The following is a 22,637-nucleotide window of genomic DNA, read 5'->3' as shown; positions in this document are numbered from 1 at the left end:
TGATTTTCCTGTCTTCTTAGAAGGTGGGCTAAGGCATGCTTAAGGTTTTTGATAGAATCTTCAAAGTGGGTAGCTACAAAAATCCCAGCCACATCACAGATCACTGGTTATTACATCTCATTAAAACTGAGTTTAAATATAAACTGCAGAATGAGCTATTTGTGGGCAGGATATCATCAGAATCAACTCATACAAAATTACTAATTTAAAAAAATACCTTTGGAAAGGAATAAGGTTATGATTAGAAGAAATAAAGTTGTTCTGCAACAGCAATCAACCTGTTTTTGTTCTAGACCCCAAATTCTGATACACCTATATACAAGCTCTTTAGCTTTATTGTAAGACCGTTTGAATATTGCCTTACAAAGATACTTATGGAGCAATTTTATGACTATCAGAATAATTTTTAAGCTGTATTTTTATGTACTTGCAGCAGAACCTCACTAATTCCCATTAACTGTATCCTGTTCCTGCAGTGCCAGCCATTTGAGCTGGCTGCTAATGAAATGAGTCAGCTGCTATTCAGCTCTGAGCCCCTTTTCAGCACAAGAACAAAAGTTTTCTACGAGAATTAAACAGCTGGAGAAGGAAGGGAACTCCACATTTCCCTGCTTTAGGCTTGGGTACCATGCAGTCTTTCCAGACAATGGTTGTCCCTAAGCAGGAAGCCCCAAGTGCTGGTAGATGGAATCCATCAAGCACTGCTTCAAACAATGTGGATTTTTAGCCCAACACCACAGAATTAAAACAAAGGCAGCGTGACAGTAGAGGGTACATTAGAATAATAGAAGGAGAATGACAGGCTTGCAGGAGGGTGAGGAATATTTAACTAAGATGTAGAAAAGATTGTCTTGGAGCAGCACATACATTAGTTCCCCTGTGGAGCTGTAATAATTTCCAATGTATAGTTTTGTTTCTTTCCCCACAAAGTTATAGATTGTTTTTCAAGGTCGGGTGTTTTTTTTTTCCCCTTAAAATGCAATCAAAATGCCTACATTGTTTATAGTTAATGGCTTCTGGAAGATTAGCAATATTTTAAGCTTACATGACATGTTCCCCTCGCTCTCAGCCAAAGGCCTATCACCTTTTCCATTCCTTCAACATTACAATTTAATTACTGTGGAAACTACATATGCAAGCCGCATTTATTAATAAATACAAATCAAAATGTCTAAAGTAAATTATTGATATGCTGTATTATCTCAGCTTTTCTGTGGAAGTCCTCATAAAAATCACTTTAATTTTGAAAGGCTGACTTCCAGGATTTAATATTATAGCTCCTGGTAGGACACAATTGTTCATAGATATGTTAACCTTTAAATAAATTCTCTTTAAGCAAATGTGACACCAATCCATGCACGTCCATATATTGAAAGTTACATTTTTAACTGCAATATTTTTGTGTATTTACTTGCATTGAAAAGGTTTAGAGATTTAGAGATATTCAGGAAGGAAATTGCACAAGATAGGCACAGATATAATTTTAAATTCTATTTTTAATATGTAATTCATGCATAAAAAATATATAAAAAATAATATTTATATAATGGTAATTAATTTTATATATGTGTCTTGGTTCGAACAGTTTCATACCTCCAAAGATACCAGGTCCATCGTCCTGAAAATAAAGTATTAGATGCTCAAAGTGATTTTTTACCTTTTTAAACAACCTTTTCAGGTAATTATAGCATCTCCCTGAACAGTCCTCACGCAGGATTAAGCCAGCTAACCATATCTGTCAAAGGAATTTATGTGTCACCAGAAGTGCCCCATCACTACAGAGAAACGATTACTGGAAAGACTCTAAATCACTGTTAGAGAAATCTCAAAGTAGAATGTTGTAATTACAATTTGAATTTCAAATAGAGGATACAGGGAACAATACATCCTCTTTGGGACAACTTCTTCTAGCCTTACTGCCTTCAATTTTGGTGAGGTTTTTTATTAGGAAATAGTATTTTCCATTATTTTTGTAACACATTGACACACTGCAAATGCATTTCTACAGGCAGAATACACGATGCTATGAATACATTTACATTTACTCTAAATATTTAAAGAGGAAAGGCCTCAATATAATCACAGAAGAGTTATTTCTAAGCTGTTATATTTTTGCATTTTACCTGTGCATTCCACTGGAGCTGAAAATCAGTGGGGAAATAAATCACCAGCACTTTCTGACTACGCCTTCAGGCTCTGTCAATTTTCTTGAAATGTATCAGATGATCCTGACTGGTAAGAAATAATACACCTGCTCTGACAAAATATCTAATCCACCACTGTGTTGTGGTTTCATTTCTTTTTTTTTTTTTTTTTTTTAGGGATGGGATTAAATGCGTGAGATGGTATTTTTTGTTAGGACTTCGATGTTTATTGGTTTTTATTTATATTACAGTTCGACAAATTGTGAGTTTTATAGTATTTTAAGTTAATAAACTAAAAATGACGTTTTTAATAAGTTTTTTTAAGGGTAAACTGTTTAATTATGAAATGTTATTTAAATTATTTTTATTCTTAATTTAATAACTAATTATGTGTGCCTTGTAATGTGGATTTTTTTACTTAAATATATAATATTACTTAAACTTGTGAAGAAGGTGGTGAAGAAGGACTAGTTTTTGTTTAAAATTTTTCATTTTGTTTTATATATATCAGAACAAATATTAAGGACACTGGTTTTTTGCCCTCTTCTGAAAATATCTGAACTTCTGTGTTGCACAGCTGCAGTGCTCTCAAATGAGAGATTAACAGCTGCCATTAATTGGAGCACAAATAACAAGGGTTTGATGGAGTGCCCTGCCCTCCAGACTGCAGTGTTTAATGTGCTGAAGGTAAAATTGATCCTTCTCTTCCTGGATTTGTAGGAAGTCCTGTGGAATTGCTCTTTACACAGGCACAGGCTGATGGTGGATGGGCTATTTATCCTCCAGCACAACTAGAACAGGTATTTCTGGTTTCTAAAGAACAAAAGAAAAGGGTTAGGGGCATCCCTGTTCTACCATCAGCCCTCAGTTTTGGTGGGTTCATGAAATTAAAAAGTTTTGTATCTAGGATCTTTGCCAAGATAATTTGTCACCCTAGCTCTTAAGACTTAACCCTTAGCCAGGATGAGTCTTAGTCCTTGAAAGACTGGTGGTGTTTCCTCTCAAACTGGAATTTGTTTGAAGTAAAATCAGTTTGTAGCCAGGAATAGTTAATGCCTAGCTACAAGAAAGAATGCTTCTTTAAAGAAGAAAGTGGTTTTTTTCCAGGCACTTGATAATATGCTTTTTCCCAAATGTTACACAGAAGTATCAAATGATATCAAAGTGTCAAAGTGGCTACTGTGATGGCCAAAACAGTCCTCTGGAATCTCACTTTTGAGCAGAAATCCTTATCTAGGAAAAGTGAATGGTAATCCTCATGACAGGTTTATTATTCACATTTCAAACTGCTCATAGCAACGTACCAGCCTTCCTAATTAACAAACAAGCAATTCAGTTTCTCCAGTCAAAAACACAGATGTTACCAAGATCTGTTGGGAGATTTCCAGGCATGCTTTGTTCTGCCAGTTTTGCCAAGTTCTTCCCCTAACTTTAAAGGCTGTCAGTTCATCTCATTGTTTAGTGGTCTGGTGTTAGCTTTGCTGCTGTTTTTGTTTATTCATTTGGGGGTTTTGTGATTTTCTGTTTGTTTCTACACACTATCAGTTGCCTGTGCTCTGTCTATACTTGCATTTCTTTCCCTCATCCAAGAAATTCAAGAAAATCTGTATTTTTTTCCTCCCTGTGAATAAACAGGTATTCTCTGTTGGATTTTTCATTAACCAAACTCAGGGGATGCTCCAAGGTGCTATCCTCCCGTGCCTTTTCCTTACCACACCCGTGCAGTTAACACTGAAGGACACGATAGCAATCGCCAGAATTCATTAACCAGCTTTAGCACCTGTTAATTATGATTACAGAGTAGCTAACTACACTGCTAATGCTTTTCATTATTCCAAATACCTTCTTCAAATCAAGTTCCACGTGCAAATGTGGTGAAGGGAACACAGCAGCCCCACTGCCACCAACACCCAGAGCAGCACCCAGCCAGGGCTTCAGCAGGGAGCCAGGAATTGTGTGATGTATGGATGCTCAATCCCGCACCTGTCTGACCTTTTACAGCTGCTCTGTAGTCCAGCCACACCTGCAGAAGCTCTGATGCATTTGATACAGGCTGCTGATGCTTTGCATAGCCACAATCCGTGTGTGTGAGGCTCCAGAATGTGCAACACGCAGTGCAGCAGGTGTGTGGCTTCAAAGCTGTCTGACACTCACTGCACATCTGGTTCCCTGCTGGCATGTCCCTGCTACACCTGCAATTCACACCAGTCCACATATACACAGGATCCAAGCTCGTTCCAATGTGCTTTGGACCAGAAAACAGGGATAAAACAAACAAGGGTGGCCTGTGTTATCGACTTTGCAGTTTTATGATAAGGAAGGAAATGCTTCCTGCATAGCTGAGATGCTAATTGTTGGATCTCAGAAATATGGAGTTTCTGAGTTTTCTGTGCTTCTTGGCACAGGCACCCTGGAAAACACTGCGCTGGACTTGAAACCTTGGAGAAGATTTGCAAATATAAAAAATGAGTTAGAGATCACAAATGTGTAGTAGGTTAGATGTGTGTATTTTCATTGGGTGATGGTTTTAAATTTGAGGGGTTTATGTATAGTGGTAGTTAGGGGACAAGATGGAGAATGTTGGGTGGTGTCTTTCTTCTTGTTCATCTTCTTTTCCTGCTTCTTCACGGAACTTAGGTAGTTACCTTTGGATTGGTCAGTCTAAAGTCACTCTGAGGATCATGGGAATCTATTATCAGGTTAAAAGTATAAATAATATAAGTGTAAAACTTTTATTGATCTGTTTAGCTTTAAAAGGCCTTGAAACCGGCTCAGCTTGGAGCCATTTTTCCTACTTCTAGCAAGGAGCTAGAAGTGCTGCTATGCTTTCTATAAATTTTGGTAAGATATAATAAAGAACCAAGTCTGAACACGAAAATCCGCCTCAATTGCCTTTTTAATAATCCTGGATCCGAACAAAACAGATGAGACTGAGACAAACCACTAACACAGTGGTGCAGAAAAGCCCAGAAAAGCCTGTCACCCTTCAACACTAATGGGGTAACCACTCAAGGCTCACACACTCTTAAATCCACACTTGTGGTAGATAATGAATCAGTAACACAACCCAGAACTTCAATCAGGAATTGCTTTTGATTGTTAACTAATCAATACTTGCAGCACTTATACTCAGCATCCTCCAGAACTGGTATGTTTCTTAGAAAGCACTAATGGAAAAACAGTGGAAAACATTAAACCATCTACTATTTATGGCTAATCTCCAAAAGCCCAGCTATAATGTGACCTCTTTTAGAGCACCCTCGGTACTGGAAATAGATTTTTAGCCTATCTTACAAGGAAGCTGCACATTCCTGAACATCTTGCCCTAACCCTTCAGCTGTTAAAGGTGCAAGGAGGGAAGTCACAAGAGGAATTTTGCAACAAAAGCTCAGCATGAGAGTAATGAACATTTTGACAGCTGGAGAACATGAAAGAAAGTAAAAAAAGCCCAACTTGTGAGGTTGGCTTGTTCCTTTCCTTTAATTAACAAAGGTGAAAGATGTGCCACTAAATTGGGAATTTGTGTGACACACGGCACCCCCCTGCACACACTGGCATGAATGGGAGCAAGGTAGTCTGGGCTCAACAAGGCAGAACATGCAACTCATTAATACTCACTGACCACGGGCAAGGCATGGTACAAAACCTGCATTATTTTATTATATTATGTATATGATATTACATTTATATTATTTTTTGCATTATTTTTGCATCACTGCACTGGCAGTGGTCCCCTCACGTGGATTTGGAATGACAACAGGGAAGCACTTGCCAGGCAGATATAACTCTTTTTTGAAATTAAAGCAGTAATAAACTTCGATATTTGTCACAAATAAGACCACAACCACAAAAGATGGATCAGTGTTCTAAGTCTGCCAAGATACCAGCTGGGCACAATTATTTTTCTGCTTTTATTATCACCCAATTTAATATGCAACAAACCCTATTACCACCATATAATTCAACCTGGCCCAGAAAAGCTCAGACAGTACATTAAACCCCAAGAGGCTCTGAAGTATCTTTTCTCTCATGGAATAGTATTTTTTCAATCCCAAATTTGATTCTATTCTAAATGATTCAATAGCACATTACTTCACCTAAGGCACCAGAGTGTCTATCCCATTCTCACAGAAAAACTCTTTAAACACCAAACTTCTCAGCAATATACTGAATATGTATTATATGCAAAGTTTTGTGAGAACTTAAAGTATCTTGAGAAACTCTATCAAGGAAAAAATGCATCCAAGAAAAATCTACTTTTACATTTGCTTATAAAGATCCCTTAACAGCTATTTTGTACATCTATTATATTTATGGCACTTGAAGTTAATGTTCCAAAAAAATAAATTTGTACTTTTCCCTGAAAGTGATTACTTTTGCTCCTGACTTTTGCTGCAAGAAGAATTAGTTTAAAAAACATCAGAAAGATACTAAATTTCTTATTTAAATATATAAGATTAAAAAAAACCCATATGGAGCTCCCACTAGATCCCAGAATTTGTACAAGAAGGGCTATAGGAAAGTTTGAGTCACTTAAATACACACTCATGAAATCTCTCAAGGAAGTGTTTCTTAATCCTCAAGAAGATACAAGACTTTCCAGATAGGTGCAATTGATGATAGGATCTTTCCACTGTGACCTTAACTCACTCATTTTTGAACAGCCCCCATTGATTCCACATTTCCTGTTATTTGCTCATTCCACCAATATCTGATTAAAGTGGAATAATTTCCTGTAACTATCATTTTAGATGAAAAAAATGGTTTCTTTGCCTGAAAGATAATATTTGTTAATGTTTGTATTATTTAGCAGGCATTTCCCTTCAAGTATTTTTTCCCCTGATATTCCAATTTAATGACGTACAGCCTTTAATGTACTTCCATGCATTTACAACAGAATGTGCATAGCTTCCATCTGGGAGAGGGGGGGTGGAAACCAAAACCACCACCAAAACCCAAATTAAATGAACCCTAAAAAAAAAACAGCTCTCTTGAAGCCCTTTTGCAGGAGTCTGAATTTTTTTATTGGATGCAATAAAGAAGCCTGCCAGAAGCCTGGTTTAGCAAGTCTAGCCCTATCCTACACCATTTTAAAAAGGAATGGTTCCATGCCAGCCCATTATCCTTCACAGCTGAAGGGCCTTGAGCTGAAACAGTATCATTTATTCAGATCAGTATTATTTATTCATTACTCAGGAATATGTGATTTTATGAGCTGGCAATCAAAAGGAACCCAGGGATGCAATGCATATTCAAGAGCTGGCCTTCCTTGTCTCTGTCACACGGGAGAAATCCCACCCAGCCTACTCGAGGTCATGCCTCAGTGTTTGTGAGCAGCTGGATAGAAAAGTGTGAGTGTGTAGCCTCAGCTTGCTTAGAAAATTAAATTGGAAACATCTTCCAGCCAGTCTCTAGGAGAATTTTGTTGTATTAGTCACAGCCTATGGAAGAAAACACTCGAGAACAACGTGCCACCCTCAGCTCTCCCAAATCCTACTGTCCTACAACTTTTCCCTTGTGGTTTTCTCCCTCTCCAGGAACAGGGATGATTCTGGTGAGAATACATCCGTCTATATATCCATCAATCCAATATTGAAACACCAAAAATAAGCAGACCTGGAGTAATGTATGTCAAGTCCCTTAAGTTTACTAGCCAACACCCCTGCAGATTTATAACCAGTTTCATTGCATTTCTGGACAGAACTGTGTTGTCACGGTAGTGACAGTTTGGGAAAATGCCTGTGTCCAAGTTTCAGTTTCATCTGGTGTTTACAGAACCAGATTTACAGCTAGTGTAAATATAGCTGTCACTGTGCTTTACATCATGGCATAACAGGCAGCTAAAATGTCAAAAAAAAGCTACATCTCAAAAACACAACAGACAAATCAAAGGACCATCAATCCAGCTCCTTGCAAGTGGATCTTTTCCATGTGGGATCTTTGTATGAATTTTGTTTTTACAGTAAACCACTCAAGGACACCAATGCAGATCCAATGGTTGTGTAGGACAGTGGGGCTTTTTTCCTGAGGGAAAGCCAGCCTGGTTTGAAAGGGACTTTGTTCAAATCACAGGAAACTTGTGCTCTATGAGGAGCAAACTACCTTCAGCAGAAAGAAGTAGGCATTTACTTCTCTCAGTATCAGCTAGGATGAAATCTTGGGCCTGACAAAAGAAGCCAGAAAACAATGTGCAAAGATCATCCCTCCACATCTTTCTAAATTAGTATTTTAAAGAAGTTTTTTTTTATGTGTGCATCTTCTCAGAATCTTACTGTCAGCCCTGAGTGCCCCTTTGCTCACAAACAATAGCTGAGCAGCTGCACTGTGAGGATTGGACTATTAACTCTCTTGTGTAGATGGCTGTAAGGCAAAACTCCACATTGCTGCTGTCCTGCCACCTCCCAGAGCACCCAGAACCAACAACAAACATGCAACACCATCCCAACACTCAGAGTTTCACAGCAGATCCAAGTTATGATCTGGAAATATGAACAGCAATTGAGTTTTCAACCAAAAACCTAGGCGAGGTGTGACAGCACAGCCTGGGCATTTAAAAAGTCTCTGAAGACTCTACCCCTCCCTAGGAAAAACAGTGCATGCCCCACTCATTCAGAAATGAGGGAATTGCAGCCTCCTGACATTTCACACTCACACAGTAAAGCAAGCTCAGCAACTTTCCTACCAAATCTGAGTCATTTATGTAGGAGGTGAATTGAATATGCACGTGCTAGGCTTAAAACTGTTTCAGAAGGAAAACCATCGTGTAAGATACTAAATTTTTGACTTTCCCATACACAAAAATTATCTTGAAATACTGAGCCATTGCACCTTCCATAGTAATGTATGACCACACTTCATTAGAATCCACTACAAAACTTCAGATGATTCATATTTCACCGAGGACAGACACATCTGCTATAGCACTTGCTGAAGTGCCACCAACTAACTGTTACCGAGCAAGCCTGCTGAATTCCAAGCAGAGGTTTAAAATCTAAGCACTCTGAAAGAGGCAATACACATTTGTCTTGCTTAGTGTTCCAGCAAATCACAGTTTATATTAAGTCACTCCATTGCTCTGCTCTTAAAACTAGAGTCACAGACCTCACAAGGTAGGGCTCCCAGGATGATGACAGCAACAAAACCCCCACAGTGATCCTCAGCCAAGCCAGCCCAGGAAATCCAAACAATAGCTCAGCAAAGGACAGAGAACAGATACCCTTAAGCCATTTCTACCCAAACCTGAACCTTCAGGCTGGTGCTTCCAGAACTTTCTGGGGCTGATGGGCTGCAGCTCTAGGTGGAAGGCCAGGTGATGCTGGTGAGGCTCATTCCAGCCTGGTCCCACCCTGAGGGCTGGAACCACTCACCCAGATCTGTGAAAAAAACCCAACAACCTTCTGACCTTGATGGTCCTGTCCCAATTAAACACCTGCTTGTGGCCAGCAGCACAGACCCTTACCAGGAAGGACAGGTCACCTGTGGTGTGTGGCTCTTCTCCAGGGAAGGGATTTTCTTTTGGTAGCCCTGGGCATTGTTTGCATTCTCTCTGCTTCCATTGAGGCACAGAAAGGCAGGCTCACCTGCACAGGTGGGACTGCTGCCCCACATTTATGATTTTAGCTCTCCTGGTAGTGCCCTTGAAGGCACAATAGACCAAAAATATTTGACCAATGTCTTTCAACTCAGAATCCAAAGTGAGACCCAAACTTCACAGTCACTCTCAAGAAAGGCACTGGCATAGTTGGGCAAGCTGATGTTCCACAACAGCTTCAAAATCCACTTACTGAAGCTCAATTACATCTCTTCTGTAGCATTTAGTAAAAGGAAATGCACTACAAGATTCAGCTCTTGAAACCAGAAGGATGAAATGCAATTATATTGCATGTAATGAAACAAATAATAACTTGGGTATTTTGACTGACACAGATCGTGTTTCTGCCACACACCTGGGAATTATTAATAAAAGTTCTCATATACACATGTTCACTCTCCTGCAGAAAAGCAAAAATTACCATGCAAATAATTAAGCCATTGTATTCCTTCTACTCCACCTCAAATTAGTCTAAACAGGAAAAAATTAATTTGTTCATTTTTCTTAAAAAAGAAATAGAGAAAGGAACTTTATACCTTGTCAAAAGAAAATAAGCTTTTTACAGGGGTTCCTTTCCAGTGTTCATTTTAAAAGTCTCATTTTAAGCAGACAGTATTTCAGAGGAGAGAAGATGTATCATCATTCCTTTTGTTGTTATACATGAATATATTCTCCAGCCTGTCAAACATCTAAAGGGTAAGCTGAGATTCCCAAAACCCTACAAGGCTTACTTATTTGAAAAATTCTTACAGATTTTTTTTTTCTGAAGATATGAAGATGGTGAAGACAGACATCAGTGAAAAGAGATCAGTCAGTTTTCCAAATTAAATAGTGACAAACCATGTGAGCAAAGAGATGAAACAGTACCAAATTTCACTATGGCAATGTTGAAATTCCCATACCCTTTAAATCTGGCAAAATTGGAGACATCTTCCAGGCCACACACTTTAGCTGTATTGTCTGAAGAATGGAAAATAATTCTAGGAAAAATAGATAAATAACATTAGTGTGTCTATTGGCATTTTAAATTTGGGATGTGTGCTTTTCAGCATGTTTTTAGTTCCAGAATTTCTTAATTCAGATATTCAGCTTTAATAACATGTCTGCAGCTGTTCCTGTGAACTGAAGATCATGTTCTCTACTTACCAGGGAAGTCCAGCACAAAGGGGATGGAGGTGATCTGCTCATCTAGGGAAGGGCTCCCTTGGGTACCTGCATGACAGTGTGAAAACACATTAAAATAAAGCATCATTTCAAACAGATACAATCCTTGCCAAGAACATTAACTACAAGACTGACTTCCCTTAAAATTATATAAAGGATGTAATCCTGTTATTTTAGTGAGTTATTTCATCTCCCATGAAGAAAATATCATGTATTTTTCAGAAAGGTCCCTTTACACCAGCAACCTACACCTTCCAAGGGGCTTTAGATGCTGCTGCATATACTGTAAGCACTGCAAACATTTTTAAAAGCTGTGTGTGTTATAGATCAAGCTACAGCCAAGACTAGTTGGATACTGCTTTATGAAGTACCCCATATATATGAATTAATTTGGCTTTTTTTTTTTTTTAATTTAAGTAAGAGCTGCTGAGTCAAATGCTGGTATAGCCACGTGGTTGTCTGTCCATCCTTTGCACCTGTAGAAAACATGTCTGGAAATATGGTCTGTGCTTTTTTTGCCTATAGCACAGCACATTGGGAAAACCACGCTGGGTATTTCAAAAGCAACATTTGTCTATGTCATAGAATCACGGAATCACAGAGAAATTTAGCTTGGATGGGACCTTAAAGTGCAAAGGCACTTTACAGAATCCCAGGTTGTTCCAAGCCCCGTCCAACCTGACCTTGGACACTTCCAGGGATGGGGCAGCCACAGCTTCTCTGGGAAACCTGTGCCAGGGCCTCAGCACCTCACAGGGAAGGATATATGATGGCTTTGCATTTTCCAAAGAAATATGTCACAGAAGTCTTCGTATAATTAATCAGTGTTACCTAGCCAGCCCCAGAGGCAGTGACACAGCACTCAAATCCTGCCTTGCTGTGCAGTGTCCTTAAAACATTGGACTTGGACTAAAGCTCTTACCTTGTGTGGGTTCTGACCCAGCTCTGAAGTTTGGGATGGCATTTCCCTCTTCTCTTCACCAGCTGATACAAACTGGATGATTTCTTGGGTGCCCCTGCTCTATTTCCATAGAAACAGAAAACAGTAAGTTTGATTCATTGCTGAAGTTTCCAAGGGAGTGCCAGGATAAACCATGACTTGGGAAGTCTGATAAGTTTTAGGAAGCCACTCCAAAAGTGTTTTGGACTATGCTTGGTGATGTGTTATCACTAAAATGTGTAAGGAAGGCTTTTTGTTTGCTTCAACGACTGAATTAAAAATGGAACTGTCTGAGAGGAGAGAGAGTTGAACTGCCGTGGCTTTCTTTTCTCTGATGAAATAATAAAAATCTTGTTCACTTCATTCAATGGGATTGATAGCAAAGTTCTTGGCTCTCAGGCTTATGGAAGAAAATCAGCCAAGGGCAGCAAGGGGATTTTAAGCTCACTTTGAGCTCTACTTCCCTGCTACACTGAACTGGATTTCCCTGTGAATGGATATCCCACTTTGTACACATTACATAAAATGTCACAGGGGACAAGGAGTGAGGCCACTTGTGCAATACAGAATCTAGCACAGGGCAAATGGCTTTTTGGATGAGCCACTCCAAAACTTCCAGAGAGACTGAGGGGAGGCTGACTGGCTTGGGCGTTTTCCAGATCCTCCTTCCTTGCCTTTTTTTGGTGTTTGGATGTTTCATTCACTGGGGAACTGGGATCCAGTGTTAAATTCCAGAGGGCCACATTAGGAATAGCAATAGGAATGCTTTGTCAGAGCCTCATGGACCGTGTTGGGCATATTATAAATTCTTAGCTTTACCGTTTCCCACACAGATATTAACACCCACTGCAGTAATTTCTGAGTATGGAATCTCATGTCTGAGCCTCTGAATCATCAGGTAAGCATAGGTCAGAGAAATATTGCTGCTTTAATAGACACAATCAAAAAGAGGGTGAGGGGCTGAAGAGGAAACCTCTCATTGCTACAAGTAACAGCATCTTTCTTTGTAACTACTGAGATTTAATTGGGGGAAAAAAAATCAGCAATTTATGGGTAGCTATGGCAACTTTCACGAGTATGAAAAGGAAAAATGGATCAAGCAGAATAACAGGTTTGCAGGGAGATTTGGAATAAATAAAATTGAAATTTTCCAAAATCAAGTGCACTTCCATTTAAAAAAATGATCCTTTCAAGAGGAAATTAAAGCTCTCCCAAGAACCTGGTTTTTTAAGCATACAATCAATTTTTATAAGTGAAAATCTGTCAAGGAAAAAATGAGTCCCTTTTCTACAGCAAGTGAGAGAAAGAAGAGCTTTAACAAGAGTTTTTTAACTGCTTACAATACCAGGCTTTTGCTTCAGATTTAATCCTATAATCACACGGAGTATTTACTTGTAGTTGAATTGACTGAGGAAAGTGTTACTGTTAGGCACTTGCCTTATCTAAAGAAGCATTAAATCTGCTGGATGTGATGAAATCTGTCCCAAAGTGTTTATCAAACACTGTGAAAATCGGCAAGATTAGTGACACGGCAATGTCATCGTTTGTCTAGTCAAGGGTAAAAGGTTCTTGGAAATGGTAGAAGTGGAGAGCATTTGCTTCAACAAGCAACCTCAGAAAACTTCGACAGATAAGAAAAAAGGCTGAAATAATAGATGCAATAATTCTTTGGAATACAATACCAAACCCTTTGCAGGGCTTCCAGGCCACTGTCCCAGATGGAGCAGACATTCCCAGGGCTTGGGCAGTGCTGTCCTGGACATGGGCTGCCTCTCACCATGGCAAGTGCCAGCTGAGGGCAGAGAGAGCAGCTTCTCACCTGGAGCCCTGCTGACAGGGAGAGCAGGGATGGAGCACGCTCATCCAGCACAGTGGGGAGAGCTGAAACTCCCTCGTCACCACCAGCAGACTCAATGTCTTGGGTTGCAATGCAGGATGTGACCAAAACTATGTATTCTACCATCTGTTAAAATCAGGTGGGGCAGTGTTCTTTATTGTTTCCACAACCCATCCTTCCTCCAGGAGATATCTCCTGTTAATGGCCATTGAATCCCACTGCACGACTGATAAAATTCCATCATCCCATCGGGTCCCAGTGCCTGGCTGATAAAATTCCATCATCCCATTGGGAGATGCTCCAGCCAGGGGGAGGAGCCAAGCATTTCCTACCTAGATAAAAACTGAGATTTGGAACATCAGAGCAGCCTTTTCCCACCGGATTCCAGAGGAAAACCAGACCCTTCTACATCATCACTGAACCTCTGGAGGAAAACTGCACCTTCTGCAGGGGCACTGCTCCAACAGAACCACATCTGTCACTGCAGGAGGATGCAGCCACCATTTAATGGGACTGCACCAACACCCTGACTGACTGATGGGGTGTCAGGTTGGATTCTGACTCTGCCAGTGTTCTGTTGTTTTGTATTGCTGTATTTTTATTTTAATTTTCCTAATAAATAACTGTTATTCCTATATATTCACCTGAGAGCCCCTCAATTTCAAAATTATAATAATTTGAAGGGAGGGGGTTTACATTTTCCATTTCAAGAAAGGTTCCTGCCTTCCTTAGCAAAGACCTGTCTTTCAAACCAAGACACACAAATGGCACTTTGTCACTATGGAAGAGCTGGACAGGTTCTTCATGTGCATCCTTGTGTGTCACAGCTGAGCCAGAGATACCTGGAGGTCCAAACTCCCCATTACCACCACCCAGGCAAACCCTGCTGGGTTTGCTGCACAGAGCCTGCTCTGCAGCTCAGTGTCCCCATCTCCATGCTGCAGCTAGGTAGAGGCAGATCACTTGGGCGTTTTTGCTAGAAACCTGCTCCGTGTTTTATAATTCCAAAGCAATTTTATCAAAACCTACTTGTTTAGGAGTTGGTGGTGGCATTATTCAGTCACCAGCATGGTTGTGTTAAAAATCAGGGATGTAGGAAATGAAGTAAAATATTTGAAAAAAAAAAAAAAAAAAAGGAAAGGTAGACATGTTTAAAAAAATACAGGAGTAAAGACAGTTACATGCCAGAAGCAACTGGGCTTCTTAAGGAAAAAAGACAGATAACAACAGATCTCTGACAGAAAGACTGAACGTAATACTTACTTTAAAACAAGGAAGAATGGAGCAGTGTGGGCAATTTTCTCTAGTTAAAAGAAAGAAAGACAGTTTAAAACAGTCTTTTGGCAAAGGGAAGACCTGTGTCCAACATCACCTCCAATGTCTCCTCCTGGGGACCCTGTAAAAGCATGCTGCACCTGTCTGACAGAGGCAGTAAGGTGGGTCTCTGGAAATCTGTGGGGTTAGACACTAACCTTAGAAGCCTCCAATGCTACACACAATCATTCCCCAACAACACAAATGAGAACAGCAGTGATGCAGTGACCACACTTCTGGCTAAAGGTGACATCTGCACTGTTACTTCACTTAGGTAAAAAATTACTGCATTTCCTTTTTTTCCAACGAACTTTTTAGGAAAAACGAAAAGAAAAATTGTTAAGTAAGATGAGAATTAGAATTAATATATTGAAGACCTAGTGAAATAATCATCACTGGCTGCTTTTTTCCTACAGTGAAATAATTTTTTTGTTAAGTGTCGAACAAAACACACAGCATATGAATAAAATTCCTTACAGCTGCACTGCCTCCCAGCTATGCAGATCTCTCCACTTCTATGGCACAGTTACATTTTATTTTATTTTTTTTAAAAAGTGCTCTGTCCATATTCAATAACCATATAATTAGGTATTCTGACTGACTTCTCCCATTCTGGAATTGAATGAGCAATTTTATGTCATAAATTCCAGCTGATTCAGTGGGTGGTGAAAAGGCAGTGATTTTTCCTATTCATCTAGAAATCCCAGGACATGGCTCTCCTAAGGACATTCGGATTGTCCCACACTATTTTAAGTTTGAGGCGCCCATTGCATTGCATTTTGGCACGTACAAAGTCCCTCCAAATCTGTTTTATTTGTCCCTGCTCCTTTGCTTTGACATGTCAGTATCAACACATGTCAGCAAAGCAAGGCTGCCTCTGATGCTGCTGCACTCATGCAGAATGAGGGCTCCTAATAAAAGCTGCAGCGTGTGTTGAGATACACAGTCTGCTCTTTTCAAGCTACTGCTGCTTGGCACCCATGAAGTCCTGCTGAACTACTCCAACCAACCCCAGAGCAGGAATTCTCCATCCAAACAGATGGCTGCAACTTGCAGGCAGCCAAGAGACCACGTTTCTTTTTTTCATGACGTGTGGGTGTTGACAGCACTTCCAGACATAATTCCAAATGGCTGTCAGTTCCCAGCTTCTTGTCTAAAGGGGATGTGTCAGTGCTAATCTACCTCTGAGACAGATTACCCTTCACAATGGAAAATCTTCCCCTTATTATAATTGGTTTACTCCTAACACTTGCAGATCTTGCTTTTCCCAAGCTTTAACTGCAGTTTCCTCTCAAGGTAAGCAGATCTCAAGAATCAAAGACTAATTTGTGCACAGTTTGGGGGTTTGGTGCTTAATCTCATATGCAGGGCTAATTGCAAGCTAGCAGAGGCAGGGACATGAATTGGTTTTGTTTTTGTTTTTTTACTTTATGTATGTTTAACAAATAAAACACAGTCACACGCTTGTGTACAGACAGATAATTTCACCTTTGGTGCACCACTGTCAAAGCTAAGGTGCTTGTGGCCAGGAAGATCCCTCACTGCCAACCATGTCACAGTGGAATTGCTACACTGGCTTTTCAAGGACAATGCTGATATAAGTTATACGAGCACATGACCTGCCATGACTTAGTGACAATCTGTTAAAATCAGCTACATAAGGCTTAAGGCACAGCTAGTCTACACAGAACAGGTGGAAGCTTTCCAACAACCCTTAATTAAATAGAGTGGTGATCCACATTTAAAAAAAGCTGATTTCAGCTAAATCCACATACTGATACCTGCCCTGGCATTGCTTGGTGCAAATAAAAGCATTAAGAAAATTAAAGAACGCTTGCAGTAGAGGACTACCCCTAATCTGCCTCAATACACAGATACACTTAGATGGTGTTTGCAAAACATCAGGGACAGACTGTTTCCATAAGGTTTAGTTTGCACTTACTCCTCTATTAGCTCAGATCAGCCTTTAAATAGCCACTGTTTATGCACTGCGTCCTGCAGCACTGTAAATTGTCACAGCCTGCTCTGTCTCAGACCTCAGATGAACCCCTGACAAGGCACGGCCATGCCAGAGAAACAGCATCAGTTCAGTGTTAATTAGGGAAATATGCATGAAAGCCCTCAGTGCAGTTAGTTCCACCAGGTGAAATGAGCTTTCTTTGCCTCACAAGCCAATGGCATCCACAACAAAGCATGTTATATAAGGCTGCACTAAGACTGATTAGAAGTGAGGATAAAAATCTATACATTGCATTCTAATATTTTTTTTCAATAAAGGGCATTGATTTGAGAAGGCCTAAGGTGCTTTCATCTCTTTTGTCCACGTGCCTTTCTAGATCCACATGCCACTGTAATATCTGATTTTCCAAGGAGACAGGCGGATAAAGAGCCTTCTAAAAATCCACATTGTTTTTCTTCCTTGGCTCCACGCCCTGTTACTGAAGCCTTTCATACCTCTTGGGGATGACAAAGGACTGAGATACTTTAGCTTGAGGCACCAGTAAAGTATGGGGATGGTGCTTTGGTACCTTCATTCCCAGGTTAGCTCATGGACACACAAGTAATTCCTATATTTTCCTCTGGGGTTATCATTGTTTATTTGCCATGTTATCACAATACTGAAAAAGCTTTAGTAGTGTATTTACAGAGAAGACAATCATTAATAAGAGGCCTTCAGGGCTCTCCCTTGGAAAACAAGTCACCAAAGAACTCAGCAAGTGCTTCTGCCTGTCAGAGGGACAAGGATTTTATGGACTCAGTTCATCATCTCCAGGAGCCCACCCAAGAGCCAGGCTTGTGGCAAACAAATCCCTAACCTGCCTCGGGGCACCACAGCTTGCAGTGCCATACTGGCCTCATTAACTTGCCATGGCCAGCTGTATTTCTGTCCCTCGATCCTGAGAACAATGTCTACACGCTGAGAATTCAACGTGAAAAAAAGGAGGGGCTCACACAGATCATCAGCACTGGCTTGAAATTCCCCCATAATTGTAAAGGGCCCCATGAGAAGAACAAATAAGCCCTGCCATGTTTCCTAATCTTGCTACACTAGTTATACAGAGAAATGTTCTCTCCTAATGATGACACACAAGCTGCTGTAAGCTTTTCTGCAGCCACGCCGCTGCTTATATCAGCTATTATTCAGTTATTCCATCCTAACAGCGAAGAATCATTTTTGTGCTTTTCATTCTTCCTCCCAGAGGGCAACAGATGTAATAACTTATTCCCTGTCTGGCACATTAGGCCTTGAAAAATTAATGCAGCGCTGCTGAGATTTCCACTTTCTGCTTTACTTAGAGTGCCAAAGCTTTGAATTTCGGTGAAAAAATATTAAGTAATAAAAAGCTTATTTTAAGTTTGTTAATGTACTTGTCTGTTTTAATGCCTTTCCAAAGTTTCCACAAAATAAGCATTCCACTGACTAATCTTCCCAAATTTCTTCTGCCTCTATGCTATTACCACACAGAATCGCTTAGACTGGAAATGACCTCTAACACCATCAAGTCCAGCCTTTGACCAATCACTGCCTTGTCAACCAGACCACGGCATTAAGTGGATGTCCAGACATTTCTAGAACATGTAATTATTCTACCATATAATTGAGACCTCTCCTGTTCCACAATTATGATATAGCAACTGAAATTTAAACACCATTTTCAACTGTACTGTGTTAAAACCCAATCCATTAAGAACACCAAGCAGCCACGTGTTGCTCTGTACATGTAGTGTATGATTTATGCCTAGGCCTTTGATTCCTTCCAGAATATTCTCCTGTTACGTGAATTCTGTAAAAGAGAGTAGTGGTTCAAACCAAATTCCACTTGTGTGTTATTGCTGCTGCTCAGACTGTTCCTTTAGAGGCAGTGTGAGAAGTGAACACTGCAGCTGATGTGTGAAGCCTGCCTGGGGTTTGGATAACTGCATCACAACCTTGCAGCATTAAACCAGAGCCCACCCAGCTGAAGATTTCACCACAGAAGGTCCAGAGGAAGTCACGGAGATAAATGTACTGCACTCCTCTGGAGAAGTGCAGAGGATGGGTTCACGCATGTAAATGTGTTTCCCTGTAAAGCAGCAGCATCCAATCATTTAGGTCACACACCTTCAGCAGGCACACCTACAAACTGGCTACCTTTAGATAAAAAACAGACCTGTATCAGATTATTATAGTGAAAAGGCAAAGAGAAGCAGGATGTGAGCTAAAGAACAAAATCAGAGCTGGGAACTACTTCTCCAAAAATAATGTAGTGCTTTTTCTGCCCTCTCCCAGATCTTTGCAGTAAGAGATTTAAGAGATTAAACAAACCCGTGACTTGGACTTCATCTGTGCAGAAGAGAGTTCTTAGTGTCAGAATTCTTGCCCAAAAAGACAGGTAAAAAGTCACAAACTAGATATACAGGTTTGACATGTATTAGGAGTTAGAGGAAAAGAAAGTCCCAGGCAATTTTTCCTATCACTGTAGAGCATTTGCTAATGATGCTGCTTTGTGTATTCCAAGCCTGCTAGCATGGGAGCAGGCATTAACCACACATCATATCAGCCTGTCCTTGCACTCCTACACACAGCCACTTAGGAATCTTTTCCTCCTTGGATGGAAATCCTCAAGTAATTTCTCCTCTGTCCTCCAGGCTGCTGGCTGGGCCCCAGAGAGTGCTGAGCTTTTAAGAGCACAGACTTCATATTTCCAGTCTCTGGCAGCACTTGTTTCTTTATTCCACAGAGGGATCTCTGTTTCCTTAAAAGCTGGCTTTGCTGATTCAGGCTTCCTCATCTCAGCAGATTTCAGCACAGGGTTTGATCTATCAGCATCAAAGACATCCCTCTGTTCAGAGCATGCCTCAGTGCTCAGACAATAAGCAGCAGAATAGTTTCAAACGAGGCTGGTGGTTCCCCTGGAGACCAAAGGCAATTAATAACATGTTTTTCTGCAAGGAGCAGAGCTAATGAAGCCTGATTTCCTGCATATCTGAGACATCCATCTTCCACTTTGTCTGTAAACTGTTAACCCAGTTACTACTGCAAATCGAGCTCCTTTTCCTCCAATCTCACCTGCTGATCCCACCTTTCCCAATTCCTCCTCTATCATGACAAACAAACATCCACTTCCCTCTTTTTCCCAGCAGGACCTCCAAGTGGTCCTCAGTTCCTTCTGTGAACCTTTACATGTTTGCTCACTTGCCAGACAGGCACACTGTGCCCAGAGCCGTGTGGGTACCCAGGCTGCTGGCAGGCAGAGCAAGGAATGTTTCCACCTTCACCAAAGGCACAATGCAGCCCATGCCAAAACAGTGATTTTCATGAAAACCATTGGCACTTCACAGCTATGAGACCCCAGCTCAGGCAGAGCTGCCAAGTTTGCCTGAGACTGGCCAATAAATACAGAAGTTATCAAGACGTGTTGAACGAGTGGGACAGGAGAAGAAAGAAAAAGTGTGAGTGCAATATTTTTTTCTCTGAAAATCAGACAACCAAAAGGACAAAGAAGTTTTTCAACAACTGAACTGCGACCCTCGCTCAGGATCTGATATGAACTGCTGCAGTGGTGCCACTATTTTTTTCAGATAAAGAAGTGAACACTAATTTTATTAATACATGGATCACAGTGGCTGAGTCCCACTTATAACAAATAAACAATGCTAAGCTAAAAGGTGTACATAAGTTGATCAGATTAATAAAGAGACTCCAATTGAAGTAATTTCCTCCCCCTCAAGCATATGATTAAACTGGATTATTCCCTACCAAATGATCTAGAAGTGCACTTAATCCAAGGAAACCTCTGGGTACAGCTGTGCAGCTGCCCAATGGACTCGTCCTCTGGGCTCCCTGGATGTCACTTCTGAACATACCATTCAGCCCCCTTGACAGGGATATAAATGGGTAATTATTTTCATTTAGAGTTGCTAACCAAAATTTTTAAGCCGAATTCTGACCCAAACTACAAACCAACACATGCACCGTTAGCTGGGATTCAGAACAAGCCATACAGATTGAAGTGCCCTGTACCTTTGGGAGTGCTTAAGGACATTGCTATCCCATGCCTCCATCCACAGGATTAACAGGACTGCAGCCTGCCTTCAGCTGTGTGCTGCTGTGAACAGCTTCGAGTGGCAACTGAGGAGACCTTGCAAAACAAGCCTTCAAGAACAGAGTTTTCAATTAGCAAGTGGCAGCTCAGCCCAATGGAAGAGTTTTCATGAGATGCTGCCTACCTTCCAGAGAACAGCCTCCCTGCAGGTCAGGGCACACCGGGATTGCTGCTGCTCGCAGTCACAACTGCGGGAACTCCTTGCAGTTTTCTCTTTCTTCTTATTTTCAAATCCAGCTCCATAGCTAAAAAAATATCAAAGGAGCATAACACCACTAAGAGCATGATGGCAGTGACTTAGACTTGACATTCAGAGGAGTTCAACACTGGTTCTTCTCCCCCTCACCCCCTAGTAGATACAAAATGTCACAAGGATGGAAATCAGCTGTACTAATTCTATTTTGGAAACAAACAGAATAAATAATTTTCTACAACCCTTTCAGACATACAGAATTTATTAAACAGGACAGAGACTACCCTGTTGATTGTTCCTTTATGTGATCAATTGAAATTGAGTAAATAGATGGTGCCATTCTGATCATATCATTTATACCTTTGTATTTCATGCTCGAAGCACAAGGGACTGCTGAATTTTCTGAGGGGGGAAAGCTACTAGAATTTTAGTTTACTTTGGCCATGTTCTAGGTTGACCTCTATCTAGTGTAAAATTGTGCTACATTAGAGTCATTGGCTAGCAGCTCTTGCATTTGTAGAAAATAAACGTTTGCAAGAAGAAAGAGATTATTTCATTTTCAAGATAGGGAGTTCCTGCAAAGGAATTTGTTAATACATCTGCAAAGCCAAGGAGAAATATTTCACAGCGGCACTGATGGAAAAGCTCTGACTGAGGATTTACAAACCATGTGTGAAACTATTTCAGACAGTTCTTAATCACTAGCTTAAAAATCAGCAGGCTCTCTGAATGTCACTGGTATCAAGGTGAATGTCACATACTGCAAAGGATTTTTTTTTAATTGGCAATGCTTGAAATGGGTAGGAAAGATTTTTTTAGGCTATCAGAAAGGTGCAGAAAGTACAGAACCGATAGAGTGTCATGCTGCACTCACTGCAGAGGTACCCTGTCACAAAACATTTATTGAAACCCCAGGAAATTTGCAGAAAGTTGTGCTTTGACTGGGAGAAGGGGGGGTTATAAATGTCTCTTTGGATCACCCTTGGACTACGTGTCGTGCCTTCACTGCCATCCACACGGAAGAGCAGTAATAGCTGAAAGGAGAGGGGAAAACTGCTACTGCCTTACCCTTTCTTTTCCTTCTTCACCCTTACAAAACCTAACTGAACACAGAAACCCCGTCATCTTCAATGCTGTCCCTGTTATTGCAAGGCAAAATGCGAAAATGTTACCTCAAACACCAAAATGGGCACGATTCTTACTTAAGGTGTTTCAGAGGAGGCCTGAACAGCCTTTGGAAAGAGTAACTAGTTGTGCACACAATCATCTGCAACACGCAGAGCATTGGGATGTAATTTATGTTCATTAGACTTTGTGGGGTGCAATAAATCATTGTTTTCATTTGTAGTGCATTATTACAGGAGTGAT

General features: G+C 40.5%; 1 protein-coding gene across 16 annotated transcripts in view; it reads right to left on the bottom strand.

Moving 5' to 3' along the window:
- The window catches only part of LOC106863060 (uncharacterized), a 65,025-nt gene that overhangs the window by 19,216 nt on the left and 23,172 nt on the right, over positions 1-22,637 (bottom strand). For 9 of the 16 annotated variants that reach the window (XR_015804758.1, XR_015804757.1, XR_015804760.1 and 6 more), the window contains exons 8-13: positions 21,201-21,321; positions 20,995-21,126; positions 14,940-14,979; positions 11,826-11,920; positions 10,882-10,949; positions 10,638-10,715 (exon numbers count right to left, since the gene is read on the bottom strand). Coding sequence is in view for 1 of the 16 variants with exons in the window: in XM_088167747.1 (XP_088023873.1) it covers positions 10,638-10,715; positions 10,882-10,949; positions 11,826-11,920; positions 14,940-14,979; positions 20,995-21,035 (322 nt within the window). In the remaining 15 variants the exon portion in view is untranslated. The other 7 variants (XR_015804765.1, XR_015804764.1, XR_015804767.1 and 4 more) reach the window with 3 other exon arrangements.

This window comes from Sturnus vulgaris, chromosome 7, assembly GCF_052056855.1.
Source record: "Sturnus vulgaris isolate bStuVul1 chromosome 7, bStuVul1.hap1, whole genome shotgun sequence".
In the NCBI taxonomy this organism is placed as follows: domain Eukaryota; kingdom Metazoa; phylum Chordata; class Aves; order Passeriformes; family Sturnidae; genus Sturnus; species Sturnus vulgaris.
Note: the sequence above shows the minus strand (reverse complement) of the source record. Positions and strands in the feature narration are given on the sequence as shown.